Below are 20,225 nucleotides of genomic sequence, written 5' to 3' on the forward strand. Positions count from 1 at the left end.
TGGCTTAGCCGTCCCTCCGGGGTCTCCCTGTGTTCCATGCTGCACCGCCTTGCCGTGGCACGGCCCCCTCTGAGGCCGTGGGGCCAGCAGAGGCGGGGAACACATCTTCATACCACCCCCCGGGGATACAGTTCAGAAAGTCCTGCTTGCAGATGCTTCAGCATGTCTGGTGACATCCCCGTCCTTGTGTGCATTCCCTCTGCTTTGTATTTGGATCATGAGCCCACAGACGTTAGTTGGGGTCTCCCAGGGTGCCACACGAGAGGGAGAGATGATGATGAAGATGCCCCCTCTGTGACGGTGATAGTGGTGGCCCTGACTCTTAACTGTTGGAAGGGCAAGTAGCAGGAAGCACGGTACGATGTCCATCCTGGGTTCCCAGGAGCAGAAGTGCCCGCACTCCACATTGAGGTCAGCACTGGAGCCAGTCTGCGGTGTTCCCAGAGGCCTAGCCTTGTAAAATGTTCTACGAACAGTGACAGCATGTGTGGGGCGGAGGACGCTCCTGTCACAGTATCGGCCCTCCCACGCGGCCCTCCGCACGGAGGTGCCAGCCGGCATCCGAAAAGTAAAGGTCATGAACCTTCCCCCTCGAATTCCCTCAAACACAGCTTGTTTTGGGGAAGAGGATGTTATGCTGTTTCTGGATAATTTGTAACTGAAAAGGCGGACTCACCCCAGACATTTGTGTGGCTTTTTGTTAGCCAGAAAGGGGACAGATGGCAACGGTCCCTTTTTAGACACATTCACCCTCCTCAGCCCTGCCTGTTTGATTTCTGTGCATTTGTTTTTCTGAAATATTTGGGGAGCCTCAGAACTTCTAGCAATTGGAGTTGAACTTATTAAAATAAGTTTTTACAACAGTCTATAAGGAAGTTTTTAGTCTACCTACTGTAATGTTATACAACCTCCTTGATTCTCCATGTTCCCTTCTACTGTTTGTTCATATGCATGTATGTTTTATTTTTATAATTGTAATATGCACTTGATATGCTCAATGTTTTATTTAATTTTTTAAATCTTATTAATTTTATCTTCATAACTACAATTTTAATAGCTGGGGAGTATTTCCCTTATTTGATGTATCATAATTTGCTTGACCAGTCTGTTTTGGGATATCCTGGGTTGTTTCCAGTTTTTGCTACTCTAGATAACACGGCTGCAGATCGCTTTGTACATACAGCATTTGTTCTTTGGACTTCTGTCCTTGGGATAAGTTCCCAGGGGTGGGATTACTAAATCAAAAAGTTGATAGCTTGGATTTCCAAACAGACTTAAGCTCCTTTCCTACATTCCCCAGAAGAGAAAAAAGAGTGTTGTTATATCTCTCTTAATTATCATTTGACTTTGTTTTACCCCATCTCAGAAGCAAAGACCTAAAGTAACTCTTAAATTAGAAAAGTAGCTTCTTTTTGAAACTCTTCCCCCTAACGTAAGGGACAAACTTGAAGACAGAGCATGACCAGGACATTTAGCTTTTTATCCCTGCGGTGATTAGTGTCAAAGACCAAAAGAGCATGTGCCCTGGGCCCTGGGAGCACAGTTGCCCTCTGCTTGGCTGTGCCAGGAGGGAAAGCTCATATGTGCGTGCAGTGAACCATTTCTCTCCCAATTTCTTCTCAAGTAGGAGAAGGAAGATAAAAACCACCATCCCTCCATGAGTAGGATTCCCCAAACCATCGACCAAACAGCCACATGAACTAGTCAGTCCTTCTTGCCGATACAAGTGGATGGGGGGCAGGCCCTTGGCTTGAGCCTCCTTTCACTGTGAATAGGATAGTCTCTGGTGACTCCAACATGAAATACACAACTCCTTGCTAAAACCATTTATTACATCCAGGTGTTTCAGTTCAGGGGCTTTAGGACAAACAGCTATGTTTGTGGAGATGTGTGTGTATGTGTGGTGTGTGTGTGTGTGTGTGTGTGTGTGTGTTTACACACATGTGAGTGGGCAGGGGGTTTCTAGCTTCCTGGTCTTTAAGTGCTCTGCCCTAGAATTTTTGCTTGATACACATTGAAGACCTATATTTAAAATCTGTATTTAAGTAAAGCGAAGACAATTTCTCTCCTTTGGACACATTTGAGGCTAGGTTTATGGATTCCTTTCATACCCTGGAACAGCAATGAGCAGCCCTGTCGTGGCCAGAGTTCTGTCTGTCCCTCTCCCCTCTTGCTGACAGTGGGTGCAGCCCTTACCTATTGGCCTCCCGGGAACGCAGCAAACCCTGCCCTCAGCTCCTCCGGAGGCCTGCCTAAGGAGAGCCTAGTCCCATCCCTGCTTTGCTGCTGGCCAGAATTCCTGACAAGGGGTCAGGCAGGCCTGTCCCACACCCTGTCCTATCTCCCTCTTTGATCTCTTGCCTCTAAACATAAAGCTTTGCTTCCCTTGCCTGTCTAGAGCTGTGGACTTGCTGTTTTGCTTCCTAACTGCTATTCCTCATTCCTTGCTAATCTGCTTTTCCTTTGCTGCTCAATGTCTTGCAGTCCTCCTCTTTGCTAGCAGCCCGGCAGGCTTCCACTGAAGTACCTTCTGCTGCAGACCTTGTCAGTGCAATAGAACAATTGGTCAAAAGCAAGCTGGTAAGTGGGGGTCCTGGAGGCAGTTCTGTGTGTGTCTCACCTCCATGTGGCTCCCGGGGCCTGGAGTCTGTCTGCCATGGCCTCCTTTGCCTCTGTCCTCATTCCTCCTATAGGATTGTTTCTAGCTAAAGATGGTTTCCAAAACACCTTGTGCTCCAAAGTCTTTTTAGCTTTTTTTTTTTTTTTTTTAGAATGGGCATAGGCAATTAATAGGCCCTTTTGGGATTGTGGCATTGATGAAAGGAAAAAAGTATCCAAGACAAAATAGCCTCCCTGTGAGCCCGGTCCGCTGACCCACAGGGATGCGGCATTTGGACAGTGACTGGTGTGTGTCTGCTTAGCCCTGAAGCTAACTTGGCTTCTGAGACACAGAGCCTGGATTGGATCTTTGAAAGCACCAGGTAATTTTATTCGGGGGCCCTCAACAATTTTCTAGCTTGCAGAGTCTTGTAAAAGTCGACTGCTGATTATAAAGGGGAATGGGCAAAAGTGTGTAGATACCTCACCACTAGAGATTAGGGGAGCTGAGACATATCCCCATCATGGGGGAAAACTGAACTTACGCCCCTGAAAACTGGCCTAGCTTGTGACTGTCTCAGGGACCGATCAGATCACTGCAGAGAAGGGTTATGCTCTGGCTCCTTCAGCGTTGGGGCACCATGCTGCTGAAAGAGCTCATTTTTGGATAATGCTATTCCTCGGCCGCATGTTTTGACACTGACGCATATCTCTATAGGACGGCAATTTGAAGCATTCTCCTTGCCCTTCACCCTCATCCGTGTCGCTTGTTTGGTTTTTCCCGCAACTGTCATTAGGATAACTGTCTATGCTTCTGCCAGACCTCTCTTGGGCAGTTCTGCTAATCAGCACCATTTAAACCCTCCTCCCCTTGGCCCAGGAATTAGAGGAAAATGCTGGATGCCGTGCAGGGAACACTGCCCGATCATAATTCTGATTACAGTAACTCCCATCTTCAAATCTCCCAGCTTAGAGAGTACTGATGAAATTTAACACATGATTTTATTCTTCTCCAAGTTTTCCTTCCTAAGTTAGAGAGAATATTTTGCCTGATGTTTTTAGTAACCACGTCTAAAGGTTGTCCGTTTTCCTGCCACCCTCCCTGTCTTGCTGCTGGGAGTCGAGTGCTCTCCTGGGCACCCCACTGGCTTTTCAAAGCTTGCCTCTCCAACCACTCCTCACTTGCTCTCCTTTCCTCTCCACACTGACCCCCACACTCTCCTCATTCTCCAAATACTGTCTAACAGTGTTTTTCCTTAAAAATCATCCTTTGTTTTTTTTCTTTACATTTTCCCTTTCACCACCTGAGCCTGAGCCCTGACCTCTTGCCTGGACTATTGCAGTAGTTCCTCTGCCCCAATCAGCCTCCCTCCCAGGCCTCGGTCTCCTGGCGGGTCTTCCACGAGCACTGCTATTGCCTCCCTCCTCAGTGAAGGCTCACTGCCTCCCTCCTGCCTCTGCGGTCATCTCTAGTGTGGGGGTGCCTTCAGGTACCCAAGACACTTTACTGAGGTGCAGGAAGATGATTTTAGAATCTCTTCATCTCATCATTTAAAAATGATTTGGGGCATATTTTGCTATGTACATACTGATAATATAGTAGCATGGAAATACAAGTTATAAATAAGTTACATGTTTTGGCAATGTATGACCAAAATTATGTTTACTGATCGAGGAATATGATCAAAGTTTGGAAATGACTGGATAAAATATTCCATGGATAAAATCCACACTTATCCAGTATTCTAATGCTTTGTAGCCAGCCTACGACCACTTATTTATTCCGGCTGATGAACTCTGCTCCAACCAAATTGTTTTCCTCGTGCACTTGGATTTCCTCCCTCTGAGTTTCTGTTCCACCCTACTTCTCTCGAACATTCCCCCTCTTATTTTTGCTTATCTAAAGCGTAGGTCCTCCAGGGCCCCACTGGAATCTCCTCTGCCCAGAAGAGCTTCCCTGACTCACCCAGGCCAGATTTCCTCTGCAGTCCCATGCCAGTTACTGTGTGAGCCACACATTGTGGGGGCAGCTCTTAGATAGTTCTGTTGGGTTATTTGATAAAGTATCTTAATCTTTTCATTATCTTAATCTGTGCAGCTTCCCTACCCAGCCACGATTGATCATTTGGGACATGGTTTTCCCTCCTCCATTAGTACACAGGAGGCTTTTACACGCATACATCAGTAGACACTTGTTTCCAAAAGGCTGTATTTTTTTATATTTTGGATTACCTTTATCCTGCTATTACTGCTCACCTGAGCACTGCTGGGAGTCCCCACAGCCCTCTGGTTGTGTGATCAGTGGGTCTGGTGTTAAACAGGTAAGGGCAGATATTGAGAAGTCCCCTGAGAGCAAGTTTCCCAGAGGAGAGGAAGTGGAGGGTGTTGGTGGAGCAGATCAGCCCTGTAACAGGCCCTCAACAAACCTCTATCAGATGAGTGGTTGCTCTGTGGTACGTTCCCACAATAAGAACTTTTAACTTCTTCTTCCACCAATAACTACTTCTTGAGGATCTGCAGTGAACCCAGAATTATAGAGATTCCTTTGGCCAAACAAGTAAAACCAAGCCCATGTCACGGAGAGGAATGAGGGAGCAGCAGTTTGGTTTCTCAGAATCTTCTCACCAAAATTTGATCCTTTGTCCTTCCCTCTGCTTTCTCTTTCCTCCCATCCCAGTACATACCCACTGTGGGAGAGCAGTGAAGCAACGGCAGGTGGTGGTTTCCCCCAGGCATATTTGAGAACCCCGAGTTGCATTTGTACCTCTGAGGCTTGTATTCCTATTCCTCATTAGCTCTTTAGCTGAGAAGAGGGTAAAGCCTAGTACCTATGAAAGTTCCAGAGTTTTTATTTGACTGTAAGTACAACAGTGTGACAGCTGCCAAAATAGCCAGTGTGTGTTCATAGGCTAGGTTAGTGAAAGTACAGTGTACAATCAAGGAGAGTAACAGCCCCATTGTCCTCAAAGTTCTACAGCCCGTACGTGCCATGAGTAGCATGAGTCATGTATCAGGTTCCAAACACAGCATTCTCAAGTGTTCTTGAACTCAGTGGAAAGGCCCCAGAGGAGGTAAACCGTACCATGTGGCTCATATCATTTGAAGGAAAGTTGAAGGTACTGGGTTAAATAGGGGGAGAAGTTAGCAGAGAGAAGGCTCGTAAGAGCTGTCTTGAATTCATTGAGGACTGCTGTGGGAAAGAAGGGTTGGTCTCACTCTTTGTTGCTCTGGAGGGTGGAACCTCGACCTGTGGGTGGAAGTTATCTCAGTTCAGTATGAGATGAGGTAATAAGTTCCTTTCCAATTGACAGAGTCTGGAAATTTTACAGGAGCATCTAGCATACTTGGACTTTTATATCTAGGGCTTGGATTCTTTCTACTTTCTTTTTTGGTTGTTCCAGAGATAGCACCAAATTCTGCTCCACCCAAAAGCCTGGAGATCCCTGTGTCTCGGAGTCCCAGAGCAGCCCTTGGTGCATTATGGTCACGTGGTTGTGACGGCACCAAGGCTTCTGCCCCAGAGTTGCTGGTAGGAAATAAGGGTAGGTGTTCTCCAGCTCACCTACAATACAGACAAAAACCCCTGAAGCTCCCCTAGAACTCCTTTGACAAGTCCCTCTGGACATTAGTAGACACTTCTGAGTTCTCATCTGCCAGCCTTGGTCTTGAATCACTGCTTTTATTTACCAAGAGAAGATACCCACCCACCTCGCCCTGAATAGATCTCACACATTTTTTCCACATTTCGTATTAAGATACTGTCTCTAGGGCGCCTGGGTGGCTCAGTCGGTTAAGCGGCTGCCTTCAGCTCTGGTCATGATCCCAGGGTCCTGGGATCGAGCCCCGCATCGGGCTCCCTGCTCGGCAGGAAGCCTGCTGCTCCCTCTGCCCCTCCCCCTGCTTGTGTTCCCTCTCTCGCTGTGTCTCTCTCTGTCAAATAAATAAATAAAAATCTTTAAAAAATAAAAAAAATAAAATAAAAAAAGATACTGTCTCTAACTCCAAGCCAGGAATAAGGACTCTCCCTGCTTTCCCTGTATGATTTTTCTTTTTATTTTTTTAAGTAAACTCTACCCCCAGCGTGGGGCTCAAACTAACAACCCCAAGATCAAAAGTCACATGCTTTACCGACCGAGCCAGCCAGGTGCCCCTCCCTGTGCAATTTTTAATAAAGCTTTTCCTAGACATGAGGATGGGCGGTAGCAGTAGTGGATATGTAGGGAATCAGAGACCTGGGTTGTAGTCCTACCTTGGCTACTTATTGTGTAGCCGTGGGCACCTTACTTAGTCTACTTGTAGACTAAAAGAGAGCTTTTATCTCCTTTATCGGCAGTGACGATTCTGTCCACCTGAATCTTATCTCAAAAGAGATACCATGATGATTGAGTAGGTGTGAATGTGCTTTGTGAAATGATAAGCAAGCGTCCTACAAATGTTAGCTCTTAACCACTTCATCTGTGATCTGTGCTGTGAATGTCAGGGGAAGGGAACAGGGTCATCCCTTTCTTCCATGAACACGTCCTGGGCCATGGGGACACAGTATTTGTCACCAGTAGACTAGTGGTTGAGTGAACAGGGCAGGGTGATAGCTTAACAATCTATGTGATTTGGTTTTATTCCTCAAGTTTGAGGAACAAGAGCTTCCTGGCCATGTGAAAAATCTCGCATGTCTCTCGACAGCCACAGGATTTCACAGCCTGCCTGAGACGAAAGATCAAGCGTCTAGAAAGAACGCCTCCTTGTCTGAGCCCTTGTCCTCAGGGGGCATGTCACAGTAGTTCACTGGGCTTGAGATGGTACCAATGGCCCCTTGACTGATAATCCTCTACCTTTGGGGTAGGGGCTGGCTGGGATTGGGCTCTTGTTCAGTCGACCTGGTGGCCTGGCATCCTAGAATGTGTCTACCTGCTTCAGCAAGACATCCTGCCCTCTGGTTCTCCTGCTTTGACAGCATTCACCTCTCTAGTCCAGCCCTGTGGGGCCACAAAACACGACTAGGCAAGCCTGCCTCTGTGTATATGTATGCTTTGCTCTCCTCTAGGTGAATTGGCCTGCTTCGTCAGTGGCAAGGTAGAGTTAGCCAAAGTTAAGAGCCCAGAGGAAACAAGGGTAGGAAATAATGGCCACATCACACCCATGGCGGAAATGTATGTTTTGAGGCACTGGGTGCCTCTGGCCTCCCTCTCTGGAAAAGGTTCCTGAGCTTGTTGAAATAGAAAAGTTTCGATTTCCACCAAAACATTTTTAACACAAAGTCACAAACCTGAAATGTCATTTGCCTAAACATGACATTTTCTACTATTCAGTTATCTTCTTCCCCATCTCCACCCTTAATGTGCCTGGAAATGATTCTTATCTAGTACTTTTTGTCCAGAGAATATTATATAAATTTTTAGAAGAGGGTGGGGCAGCTAAGAGGTTGGTGTGGTACCTGGTGCTGGACCAGCACCCTTATCTGTTGTTTTTTCAGATGACCTTTGACCTCTCCCCCAAGAGTCCCATTCAGTAAATTCTTATTTAGTACATTCAGTAAATTCTTAGAGTCCTACTATGTGCCAGCTCTGAGATCGAGCACAGAACCTTCCTTAATGGAGCTCACACCCTAGGGTTAGTGCTCAAAATGCTCTCCTGCCTGGACTGTTGCAACATTTCCTCCCTGACTGCCGTCTGACATCTCTCTACATGACTATCAGATGGATTTTCTTTTCTTTTCTTTCTTCTTTTTAAAAAACTTTTTAATAGTTCTTTTTTTTTTTTTAACCAATAAAAGCAGTATTTGCTCATTCAAGAAAAACTGGAATAAGGACAAGGGTATAAACACAAATTATATCACTGATAATATCACCATCTAGACATATTCCATGCTGAAATATTGATATATTTTCTCCTAGACCCCTTTAAAAATAATGTAGTTAATTAGAGTGTATAGAAAAGTCCTTTTTTCCTTTACTGTCATATCGGAGACATTTTCCCAAGTCATGAAAAGCCCTTAGGAACATTAAGACTGATCTTCCTAAAACTTAAATCCAATCATGTTACTTCCCTGCTTCAAACCCTTTCATCAGTGGTTTTAGAAAGTCAAGTCTCTACTTCTTAATGTGGCACACGAGGCTCCCTACGATGTGTCCCTGCATACTTCTCCAGGGTGGTCTGTCTCACCCCTCCCAAGCGCTCACTCACCCCAAGTCACACAATACATAGTCACTGGCCGCCACCCCCCACCCCTCGCCCCTTTTACACCCTATATTCTACCTGTGTGGGCTACTTTCAGCTTCCCAGGCTGCCCTGGGTAGGTTCAAGGCTTGATCCTTTGCTCAGAGTGCTGCTCCTGCCTGGAATGCTCTCCCATCAGGGGACCCAGTGAAATCTCTATTTCTCAATACTCAGTTCAAGCATTGCCTCTTCCTTTCCCTCCCCTCTCCACCCCCTCCTCCCCCAGAGAGCAGCCTGCTCCTTTTTTCATCCTCCTTGGTGCCTCTTCCATCTAGAACAGCACCCATGATAGCTTAGATTATGGTGGGAGTGGGGGGCAGGTAGGAAGCCAAATCATATTCATCTTCATTTCTGCAGTGCTTGGCAAGTATTCAGCAGGTAGTAGATGCTCAATGAATATTCGCTTGAGTACAAACAGATGGTCAGTCTCAGTACTGTAATGACTGGTGTGCAGGGGTGTGTAAAGGGTGCTTATAGGAGTCCCGAGGAGGGGCATTTTATGGGTGTGTGATCCACAATCCAGCAGATAGGAAATGTGTTCATTTTTAATGTGGGGACAGCCTTCCTCTATACTTAGTCTACTGCTTTGAATCCTATCTGCATTTCTGTTCCTTGGCCTTGGACCAACGCGAGGAACTTCTGTGGCCCTCTCCTCGTGCACCTTCTCCTTTGCCTGCTGAGACCATTGTGGCCTGAGCCCCGGGCAAGGCAGAAGTCCTCCCACTACCCATCTACCCAGCCGCCGCTGCCTGCCTCCCACCAGGAGCAGCACGGACAGTGGCAGGTCGCCCCTAGTTGCCCGTGGCTGGGACTCAGGATCCCCACTCCAGCTCCGGTAGCCAGGTCCTCAGAGGGAATGGCATTTGAGTTATAAGCATTGATAGCCAACGCCATTATGAGGCAGATTACCCAGACTATAGCTTAGCCAGACCCTTTATTTCTCTGTTCTTCCTCTCTCACTGCCTCTGCCCTGCTCACCCCCTTGCAGAGAATCATTCCCCAAAGATAATTTGGGCTGCTTTGCTCATAGGCAGGAAGATATGGAACATATTTCCCTGTGTGGCACTTCGGACTCCTCAGATGTCCTTCATTCTAGAGGGTTGAAAGTGGACATGCCAAGCTGGATGTTCCACAGGAGAGCCTTGTAGGCAGAGATGTAAGCCTCTTTGCCTGGGCCTTGCAGTCAGCATCCTGCCAGCCAACAGGCTGCAGAACAAAGGCTGTAATAGGACAATGGGACAAGGAAGAGGGGAAGTAAAAGGCATGTAATCAGATCAGTCACCAGCTGGGTCCATCTGCCTGGGAGCCTGTCTCTGGGGATGGCACCAGGGAACAGGTCACATGTCTTGAAAAGCCTGCCTGTCCACTGGCTTGTCAGACCCCAGCACCAGACACTCTCATTTCCTTAATAACTGGTTACAGATCCTGAATCTATAAATTTAGCTAAACTCTCCTTGACCTTTCCGTATTTTTAGCCTATGCTGCTTCTCAGGATAACAACTTCCACTGTTACTTGTCCTGTAAAATAACTTCAGGACAAGTTAAAAGAAATTCTCTCTCTCGAACTTGAAAGCACTATCTTCTTAATTCTAGTTTCTGCTGTTGGTAACAAATTCATGCTTGGCCTTGGTACATTTTGTTGATTTGGGGTAGAGTAGGGGAAAGAAGGTTGACATCTCTTCTCAGCTTTACATTTTTCAGGTTTAAGTCTTTTTTTTTAAGATTTATTCATTTATTTTATTTATTTATTTAAAGATATATTTATTTTTTTGAGAGAGAGAGAGCACAAGCAGGGCGAGTGGCAGAGGGAGAGGGAGAAGCAGGCTCCCCGCTAAACATGGAGCCCAATGTGGGACTTGATCCCAGGACCCTGGGATCATGACCTGAGCCAAAGGCAGATGCTTAACCAACTGAGCCACCCAGGCACCCCATATTCATTTATTTTAGAGAGAGAATGGGGGAGGGACAGAGAGAGAGAGAGAGAGAGAAATCTCAAGCAGACTCCCTGCTGAGCATGGACCACCCCCCCCAACGTGGGGTGTGATCTCACAACCCCAAGATCATGACCTGAGCCAAAACCAAGAGTCAGACACTTAACTGACTGAGACACCCAGGTGTCCCTCAGGTTTAAGTCTTAATATCCACCATCTGTTCTCATATAATGAATGACCCGACACCTCATTTGCTTTTTGTTTCATTCCCCTGGACTTTTCCTTTTATTTGTCCTATCTGGAAGTACAGCAGCTACGAGAATTTAGACAGATACTCCAAGTGCAGGCTGTTTAACACCATGCTGAAGCCTTTTGTTTCTCCCACCCTTTTGGAGACTTTTTTGATCTTTGTGACTTTGGCTTTAAGGCTGATGTTTTCAAAGACTTCCAAAGTGAAGCCTTTCCTTTGAGCCACAGAGACTGTTGTAAATAGGCCTCTTGTGTGGGTAGTTTGGATTAGACTCCCATACTTGTTTTAGAGTCGCTCACCTTGACCTTGATCTCCAGGCTTACTGTTTATTCACATTGCTTCTGCCATGTTCCATAATGAAATGCTAAGTGTCGCTGTGTGATCTTTCTTTGAGGACATCTGTAAAAATGCTAAGATTGGCCCCATTTTTTAATATCCTTCTTGTTAACAGCTTCAAGGGGGGAGAGCTCATCATTGTAGAATATTTTTAATTTTTCAAGGGATTATACAACTATTGTCTCAGTATATTCCTTAGAAATCTGTAGAAAGGAGAGATCTGATTTGAAAATTGAAAAAAACTGAAGCATGCATGAAATAATTGCAGCTGTCTCACTTAAGATCATCCAGTGATAACAGATTTGGGGTTAGAATCCTTTGCCTTTAACTCTTTCTAGAGTACTGTATTAATACCTTTACCTTGTTTCTCAATGCTGCAGCACCTTAACTAAAAGAAATTAAAGGGATTCATAAATGAAAGAAAACCCTTGGTAAATAACCTTAGCAAAGATATTTTTAGGAAAGGCTAAATCTATTGACCTCCTCCTGTCTGCATTTCATTGGCCTCTTGGGGAAAAAATGTGTAGCTGATTTAACAAACGAGTTTACCCAACTAGCTCTCCTGTCGCTGCCCTTCCCTTATCAATTGGCATTTGATGGTCCCACAACTGATTTTCTTTTCTAACTGCTTCATTAGCATAGAATTGCAATGATTAGCTTTACCTCTGTGGCTCTTACCCAGATACAAGTCACTTTGACAGTTTTCATGATGTCGGGAAATTGGCAGCACATGACAGCAAGTTCATCCTGATTGCCTGAGAAGGCAGCAGCTCTGGGCAGTCTGCTGCAGGGAGAGGGGAGTACCTGGCCTCCTGGCACTTCACTGACGTTCGGTGAGAACTGCCTTGGCTACTGGTCTACCAAGTTGGCTGCTGCTAGGCTGGAGGGGACACAAGGGCCTCCAGATGACTTTTCAATGTACACTTCCCTAAGACTGTTTTTCTTCTCTTTTCAGAGTCTAGAAGGAGGCTCATACCGGGGAAGCTTGAAAGACCCTGTAGGCTGCCTGAATGAGGGGATGACCCCACCCACACCTCCTAGAAACCTGGAAGAAGAACAGAAAGCCAAGGCCCTGAGAGGCCGGATGTAAGTGATTTCTCCAGATTCTACCCTAGTGCACATGTGTACAATGGGTTATGGTCGGAGGAAGTTTGGGGAGGATTACAGAGGGGTTCCCCACACTGTGTTTCCATTGATATCATTCATTCTAAGTAAAGGTGACCTAGATCTGTACAGTGTACATTGATAAACAAGGCACTGCAGTGGCACGGACTTTAAGAATTTTAGGCTGAAGTATTCTCTTGGGAGATAGCAGCTATTATTGACAAAGTCTGGTTATAACCAAAGTCTGCTAGAAATTTAAAATATGTTGGGGTGCCTGAGTGGTTCAGTTGGTTAAGCGTCTGCCTTCAGCTCAAGTCATGATCCCAGGGTCCTGAGATCGAGCCCCACATCGGGCTCCCTGCTTAGCAGGGAAGCCTGCTTCTCCATCTCCCACTCCCTCTGCATTCTCTCTCTCTCTCTCTCATTCTCTCTCAAATAAATAAATCTCTTAAAAAAGAAATAACACATGCTGATAAAAGGAAAACAACAAAGTGCAGGAACTATGGGACTATTATTATGGTCCCATATTAGAGAATCCATGATAGAAAGTCTGGTAGAGTTTCACCTGAGGAAACATTTCTCAAAATGTAGGGAAGTCATATGTAGGAAAGGCATCTGTTGTGTCAGTTGGCAGAGCCTAGCTCCACTCCTTCTCTCATTGTTTAATTTTGCATCCATTTGTGGACTTAGCTCCAAGAGCACTTCTTCAATTTTTTTAATAGTTGGGGGTAAGTAAAATTCACATTGCAGCCCATTTCACAAAAACCCATATTTTATGCAAGTTTTGAGTTATCCACCCTGATGTCAAGTCCGTCTTCTGTTATTTGAGATGATCAAGAAGATATCAGATACCATTAATGCAAAACCACAATTCCTCCAAAACTTTAATTTTCCTGTTTTGGGTTTGACTCCATGTTGGAAGCAGAGCTTGATGAGTCTTGGACGTGGCCTGGTGTGTGAGAGATTGTAAAGCCCAGAGAACTGGTCCCTTTGCTAATTAGCCTGTCATTCTCCCTCAGACTTGTCGTTCCTTTAGCCTGGTCACAGATATGAGGATTAGCAAAAATCAGTGAGGCCAGGCCCTTCTGTTGTCTGGAAACAGGCAAAGTGAACATTTATGACTTTCTTTCTCAGGAAACAAAAGTAGAAACCTCATAGCCAGGGCCTGGCCTCAGAGCAGGGCTGTCACCTCATAGTGGAGCTGGGCAAGTGTCTCTTCAGTTCCAAACTTACCCCTCAACTTTATGGGTACTCAGGGGAACCCCAAGAATGGAATAGAGGTAGAAAAATACCATCCCTAAATGGACATTTTCTAGGACTTGTACGAAGCTGCTTCTCTTCAGCTTCTCAGGGTTGTTTTTACATAGATGAGGCAGCATTGGAGCTGATGTTCCAGTCCTTTGTCAAGCCAAGCAAAACTCAGATCAGGGAGGAGACTTTTGGGGTAGCAGGTGGTCCTTGGCCAAGCCTGTCACTCCTCTTGTCACTTCGGTTTAACAGGTCCATAAGCAGTCATGTAAGCTATTGCCCTGCTTCCAGATGTGCTATTGTCTGATTTTGCTCCAACAGACAAAAGTTTGTTGCCTCTTTTGCTCTCTTTACCCATTTATTCTCCTCCTTCTTACTCTTTTGCCTGACTCCACAGCTCTCCACATCCTGAGCTATCCTGAAAATCCAGCTGTTACCAATGTCTCATTGCTCTTGCTGTAACTTATGGCCGTGATGAAAGAGAGGATATATATACATGTCTAATTGTGAACTCTGTGTGAGGCGAGAGGCCAGGGAGTGGGGGGGGGGGGGAGGGACAGAGAATGGAGACTCAGTCCAGACATCAAAGGGTTAAATGAGAGCTTCCCTGGAGAAAAGGTGAAAACAAAGTTACTTGTCCAGGACAAGAAAAAAGCTGAGAGTGGGCTTGATTGTCTTCAAGTTTTAGCGCCTCATTGATTGAACAATAGGTGTTGAACACCTATTCTGCACCAAGGTATGGGATATGTCAGTGAGTAAAACAAACAGTAACAACAAAAGAAAAGTCCTTGCTCTCATGGCAAGTGTACACTGTAAAGGGAGAAATTATACAGTAAACAAAATAAAAATAAATTAGTAAATATGTTAGAAGCTAGAAAAAGAAAAAATAGGAAGGGAGATTTGAAGTATAGTTGAGGCTGTGTTGCAGTTTTAAATGGTTCTGACATTTGCACAAAGACTAGAAGCAGGTAAGGAATAAGCGATTAGCCACAGCCATTAGCCATGGAGGAAAAGGGTTCTTGGTTGAGGGAACAGCCAATACAAAGCTTCTAAGAGATTTCCTGTGCAAGACCAGCCATTCCCCACCATCGTGAAACAGAAGTTAGAAATAGGTCTGACCTGTAGCCGGAAGAGGTTTAGTTGGACCAAAGAATAACATTTACCTTGTAAATAACCTTTACTAATAAGAACTGAACATTTGTTAAAATGCTTTATTATCAGTTCAATTTATTTGGCAATTAATCATGTACTGTCTTGTGCTGCCTGTAACTTAAATCTTTTATGGACGTTTTCAGAATGTCTATTAATGTGCCATGATCTCCCTAAGTATTTCATCGGGCCTTCAAGGGAAATGATGCCAGGCCCACTAGCAGCACCTTGTCTAATCAGTCCCTTTCCCTAGAGGCTGGAAAGCCCAGGACAGCCCTCAGTCTGTCAGCAGATAGCATAGGATAAAAATATCGCCTGGAGACAGGGAGCTGGACTTCATCTCCAGAGGGCCCTCCCAGCCCCAAATTCCCACTCCCACTTTCCTGTGGGTTTCTGCCACTTTCTTCCAAGTAGTAACGTGGGTCATGCTAAAGATATATTTAAATGCTTTTATTTGGCCTTGCCAGTTCCTTCCTGTGGCCTATAACACATGATTGTGGATTGTGTATATTGGAGAGAGGAAACTGGTTGGAAGTACTGGACATGCTGATAAAGAAGCATGTGTTCCTTTTTGCTTTCTCCCCATCACCCTGAGGCCCAGGTCCGGGGATTTGTTGGCTTCTCGTGCCATATAGATCAAGAATTTCAGATGAATTGCTTCCTGGATTCAGAACAGTTACAACCCTTATGCTGGGGTCGCCTTTGGACATCCCAGAACTCTATCCCTTCTGCCACTTGGGCCAGAAATGCAATTGTGTGGCTCCAGGCAAAAAAGCTGGTAGGAGTCAGACTCCAGTAAGCCACACGGCACCTAGCCTGCTCCCGTGCATGGACCTGAGTGTTTTATGTCCAGCTCTTTACTCTCTGGACAGAAAGAAAGAGAAGTGCTTGGTTTTGAGGTCTCAGGGACCCCAGTGAACCAGTCTGAGTAGTTTGCCAGGCAGCGGGCAATAGTGAAAGAGCAGTCTTTGGACTCTGGTACAATAGGTTCAGATCCCAACTCTGCTATGGACTTTGTCATCATGGGCACACGACCTCAGTATCTTCCTCTATATAAAACAGGGCTTACACTACCTCCCTTGATATAAGCATGAGAAATTCCAGATGAAGCACTGGCACAAAGCAAATGCTCCGAGAGGAGGAAATCATTAACAAGGAAGAAACTAAGAAAGCAAGGGTTCTTGTAGTGGTTACACCCCACGTCTGTGGGGGAGAGGGGAGGCTGCTGCATTGAAAGTTGTGATTATGGGGTATCTGCAGTCAACCTTTCTGGCCCTGACTAGGGCTTTTACAGGCCGGTTACCAGGGACACCTATCGGAATAATTGTAGCTTCTGTATCTCAAAAGCCTCACTTGATGTTGGTGTCTCTGAGGCCTCAAAGGTTGGTTATCAAGCAAATGTCTTTCTCCTCTTGGTAATCACAGAATGGAGTTAGAAATGGAGGAGGAAAAGTCTCATGGTGAGCCCTTGGCCTCAAAGCTTTCATAACTCAGTTTTGCCAAAGTGTCTTGTCATAAAAGTGCCAAAGTAACTTTCCTGTCAACTTAAGTGTGAAGATTTCTTGCTTTACATTGAAGAGGAACCCTCATTGTTCTTAATCTCCTGCTCAGGTTTGTCCTGAATGAGCTGGTACAGACAGAAAAAGACTATGTCAAGGATCTGGGGATTGTGGTGGAGGTGAGTATGTGTGGCTCAAGGTGGGTCTGCGATCACCTAACCAGAGGCATGTTGGACCCTATCTGGGCCGAGGTGTTTTTAACTTGTGAGTTATGTGCAAATACTTCTGTTTATTTGCAGAAATGAAACTAAAAATGACAATAGATCAAATGAAATATGTAGGGTTTTTTTCTTTTCTCCCTGAAATATCATGAGAGATTCAGAGGGAGATGGGGTCCCAAATGTTGCAGCATCTGGGGGAGCCTCTCGGTTAAAGCTGAGTCCCTTCACCTTATTTTAGGTGACCAGTTACTCTCTCAAGAACTCTTCCTTGGCGTTTAACCATATGGACATATATTCTTCAGAGCTATGAGTCACCATGGGCACAAGCAGGGCACTCCTAGTGAAACCTTGGGGCTTAGAGTCTCCTTAGATTTTAAGAATGTTATGGCTACCAAGAGGACAGACAAAGAAAAATCCACCCATAAGACAAGACTGACAAGTCCACAGTTAAGAGTCAGCTTGGTAGTAAATAAAACAGCGCTCTTCTTAGGGATTTACTTTAGGGGCATTTAGATACTTGGATGAAAAAGACTTTCTCTGAAGGGGGCTGGAGACAAAGAAAGGAACCTAGAACGTCATCAGAGTTGTGTCTGTCACTCTGCATGGGGTAGAGTCCTGGCTGGACACCAAGAAACCGCAGAAGAGCTTGCCCTCAGACTCCTGCAGAGAGTGGGCATTTACACGGGGGGGGGAGCTGCAGTACATGGGGCTTGGCAATAAAGCTTTCTCCTGAAAATGCCCCGCTGACCCCTGCCTCTGCTCTACAGGGCTTCATGAAGAGAATAGAAGAAAAGGGTGTCCCTGAGGACATGCGAGGGAAGGATAAAATCGTGTTTGGAAATATTCACCAGATTTACGACTGGCATAAGGAGTAAGTGCCACGTTGTCTTGAGGACGGGGCATCCTGGGAATCCAGGACCCTTCCGTCCTCCCTCTGCAGCTGACCTTAGGGGTAGGGTTGGGGGAAAGTCTGGTGTCATTTATCTCCTCACAGAGAAATAATACTGTTCTCAAGGAGGTGGCTTCCTTCCCTTATCCCCCTCCCTCCTTTTAGTTTTTTCCTGGCTGAACTGGAAAAATGTATCCAGGAGCAAGACAGACTGGCCCAGCTCTTTATTAAACACGTGAGTGCTTCCCTTGCAGCCCCGGCACCGCCCCCATGCCTTCCAAAATTCCTCCTCTCTCCCGCTCTTCACCACTTGCCTTCCTTCTCCCCCCTCTCTGAGGTCTTGCTTTTGTGTGTGTGTGGTAAGATGGGCTGTTGCCTACTGCGTGTACCCTTGCATCCGTGATATTTAACTGCCGGTGTCCCCAGAGCACGGGGCGTGGGGCCATGGTGCTCCGAGGCGGAGCCCGGGGGTGGGGGGCGACCGCCTGAGCGCCCCTCGTCTGCCTCTGCAGGAGCGGAAGCTGCACATCTACGTGTGGTACTGCCAGAACAAGCCGCGCTCCGAGTACATCGTCGCCGAGTACGACGCGTACTTCGAAGTAAGCTGCTCGGGCTTCGCTGAGACGGGGTCGGGGAAGAAACTCGGGCCGAGGCAGCCGCAGTCGGAAAGGCCAGCCATCGTCCAGCCACAGCTCCCCCCACCCCCACCCCCAGCGCTGGGACCCCTTCCGGGGAGCCACTGGCTTGGCTCAGTTCCCGTGGCGGGAGCTGAGGCGGCCCGGTGTCCCGTGTGTGGAAGGACGGTGACACGCTTCAGGAGCTCGGTGCCCCCGTTCCGGGACCCCAGCGCAGACCGTGCCCACGGCCGCCCCTGCTCCGTCCCGTCAGGCTCTCCGCTCCGTGCCGGAGGTTCTGGCAAGCACCTGCGAGTGTGTGTTGTGCCGCCGCCCGGAAGTGCTGCTGGGGGGGGAGGGGAGAGAGGCAAGGCTGCGCCTCGGGAAGAGCTCGCAGATCCTAGGAGAAGCCCTCCTGACGTGACCCTGGCGCAGCCGAGAGAACGGAATACCCGTTCCAGCGTGTCCCCCAGGGCCGGAGTGAGGAGGACACGGGGTGGGAAGGTGCCCGACCTGCAGAAGGTGGCCGTTGTGTGTTGTTCGTAACACGTTAGCGGCTGTGTGGGCAACTCTCGCTCTCCCCTGGTTTGAGGGTTCTAAAACTTCATTAGCAAACGGGAAGGCCTGTCCGCCTCACCTTGCCCCCTAATCCCCAGGACCCCAGCCCTTTGGCTCCTTTTTCTTCTAACGTAACTCCCTTGTGTTCCAGGAGGTGAAACAGGAGATAAATCAAAGGCTGACGCTTAGCGACTTCCTTATCAAGCCCATTCAGAGAATCACAAAATATCAGTTGCTCCTCAAGGTAAAAGGGCTGTGAGTCTGAGTCAGGGCCGGAGAAGGGTCTTCTCGGGCTCTGAGTTGGGGAGCAGGTCAGCGTGAGTGAGGCTCTGTCTCCACCACACCTTTCCCGTGAACTAGGGGGGTGTCTATGGGCTGTCATCTTGCCTGTCTGTTACTTGTGTCAGCTCTGCCCCCAAAGAAATCGCACGCATGTCATTCCTGCCTTTAAGGTTGGAGGTCCGTTCATTTTCTTTCAATGCACTTTCTTCCTTTGTCACCATCACTGACTTGGGACCTTTACAAAATAAAAAATACTAACATAAAATCAGAGTGACCACGAGGAGAAAGAAAAGCCAAGGCAAGGCCTTGGAAAGCTTAGATGAGTAATACCTAAAATTTGATATTTTACTTTTTAAAAATGGTTTAATTTGGTTTGTCTTACAGAATTTGAGGTAAATGGAAGAGAGAGATTGAGCTCTCCTTTCTCCCAGCCTTTCTGGACATAACCCCCCTCTCTTCATGCTCACAGTCTCCCTCTCACTTCTTCCCTCCCTCCCCGCCTTGCTTTTCCCAGAGCTTTTAATCTTTGAGTATTTGGGGGTTTTTCTCCCATGTTGTTTCCAGTATGACTCATAAGTTCCTATGTCAGCTTCTACAACACACTGCCGTGTCTGTTGGGGAGGAAAGTTGTCTGGGTGTCATCGTAGGTTTTATGATGCTGGATTTTTAATAGTGCTCTGTTTTCCTAACTGATGTCACCATCCCGCACCCTTCTCTGCTCCCCCCACTTGCTAGGACTTCCTGAGATACAGTGAGAAGGCTGGTTTGGAGTGTTCCGATATCGAGGTGAGTCTTCTGCTTGCAACACTGGCTGTTCTCGGCGACAGCATTAGATGTGTGTCTCTAAGGGAGAAGAACTGGCTCTTGAGGACCAAGGGTCCAGGCAGAGTCCTCTCAGGGAGAGCCCCTTGCAAGCAGCTGCTCGACAGGATGGGGAATGGCAAGTAGTAATGAACACTGAGTGTTTTTCTAGAACCCGAGAATTCTGTCCTGGGACAAGACCAGAGTTTTGCCCCACTCGTGTTCTCCATGTGGCTCCAGTGACGTGGTGGGAAGGGGGGGGCGGGTATTTGAGTCCTCTAACATCCTTCAGAGATTCAGTGTTTCAGTGTGCAGTTTCATCCATGAATCCAGGTACTATTTGAGTTCAACACATAAAATGCCCTGTCTTCACTCCCTCCCTTACCCCCGAGGATTACTCCCTAAGTGAAGTCCTTTGGGACAATGTCACCATGGGGATTATTATAAGCCAGAGAGGTGACAGACCATTCTGGCAGGTTATTTTAGGTTAAAAGCTTTAGTGTTTCACAAGCCAGGCTAAGCTGTTGCTTAG

General features: G+C 46.8%; 1 protein-coding gene across 23 annotated transcripts in view; it reads left to right on the plus strand.

Moving 5' to 3' along the window:
* KALRN (kalirin RhoGEF kinase) overlaps window positions 1–20,225 on the plus strand; it is a 647,217-nt gene that overhangs the window by 572,777 nt on the left and 54,215 nt on the right. For 17 of the 23 annotated variants that reach the window (XM_073894515.1, XM_073894519.1, XM_073894518.1 and 14 more), the window contains 8 exons: window positions 2,485–2,580; window positions 12,284–12,414; window positions 16,441–16,507; window positions 17,317–17,420; window positions 17,604–17,673; window positions 17,951–18,037; window positions 18,762–18,854; window positions 19,628–19,678. In XM_073894515.1, the coding sequence (XP_073750616.1) occupies window positions 2,485–2,580; window positions 12,284–12,414; window positions 16,441–16,507; window positions 17,317–17,420; window positions 17,604–17,673; window positions 17,951–18,037; window positions 18,762–18,854; window positions 19,628–19,678 (699 nt within the window). The remainder of the gene's footprint in view (window positions 1–2,484; window positions 2,581–12,283; window positions 12,415–16,440; window positions 16,508–17,316; window positions 17,421–17,603; window positions 17,674–17,950; window positions 18,038–18,761; window positions 18,855–19,627; window positions 19,679–20,225) is intronic. The other 6 variants (XM_073894546.1, XM_073894555.1, XM_025875482.2 and 3 more) reach the window with 1 other exon arrangement.

This window comes from Callorhinus ursinus, unplaced genomic scaffold (assembly GCF_003265705.2).
Source record: "Callorhinus ursinus isolate GAN/ISIS: 27379988/994484 unplaced genomic scaffold, GSC_fseal_2.0 scaffold1, whole genome shotgun sequence".
Lineage (NCBI taxonomy): Eukaryota > Metazoa > Chordata > Mammalia > Carnivora > Otariidae > Callorhinus > Callorhinus ursinus.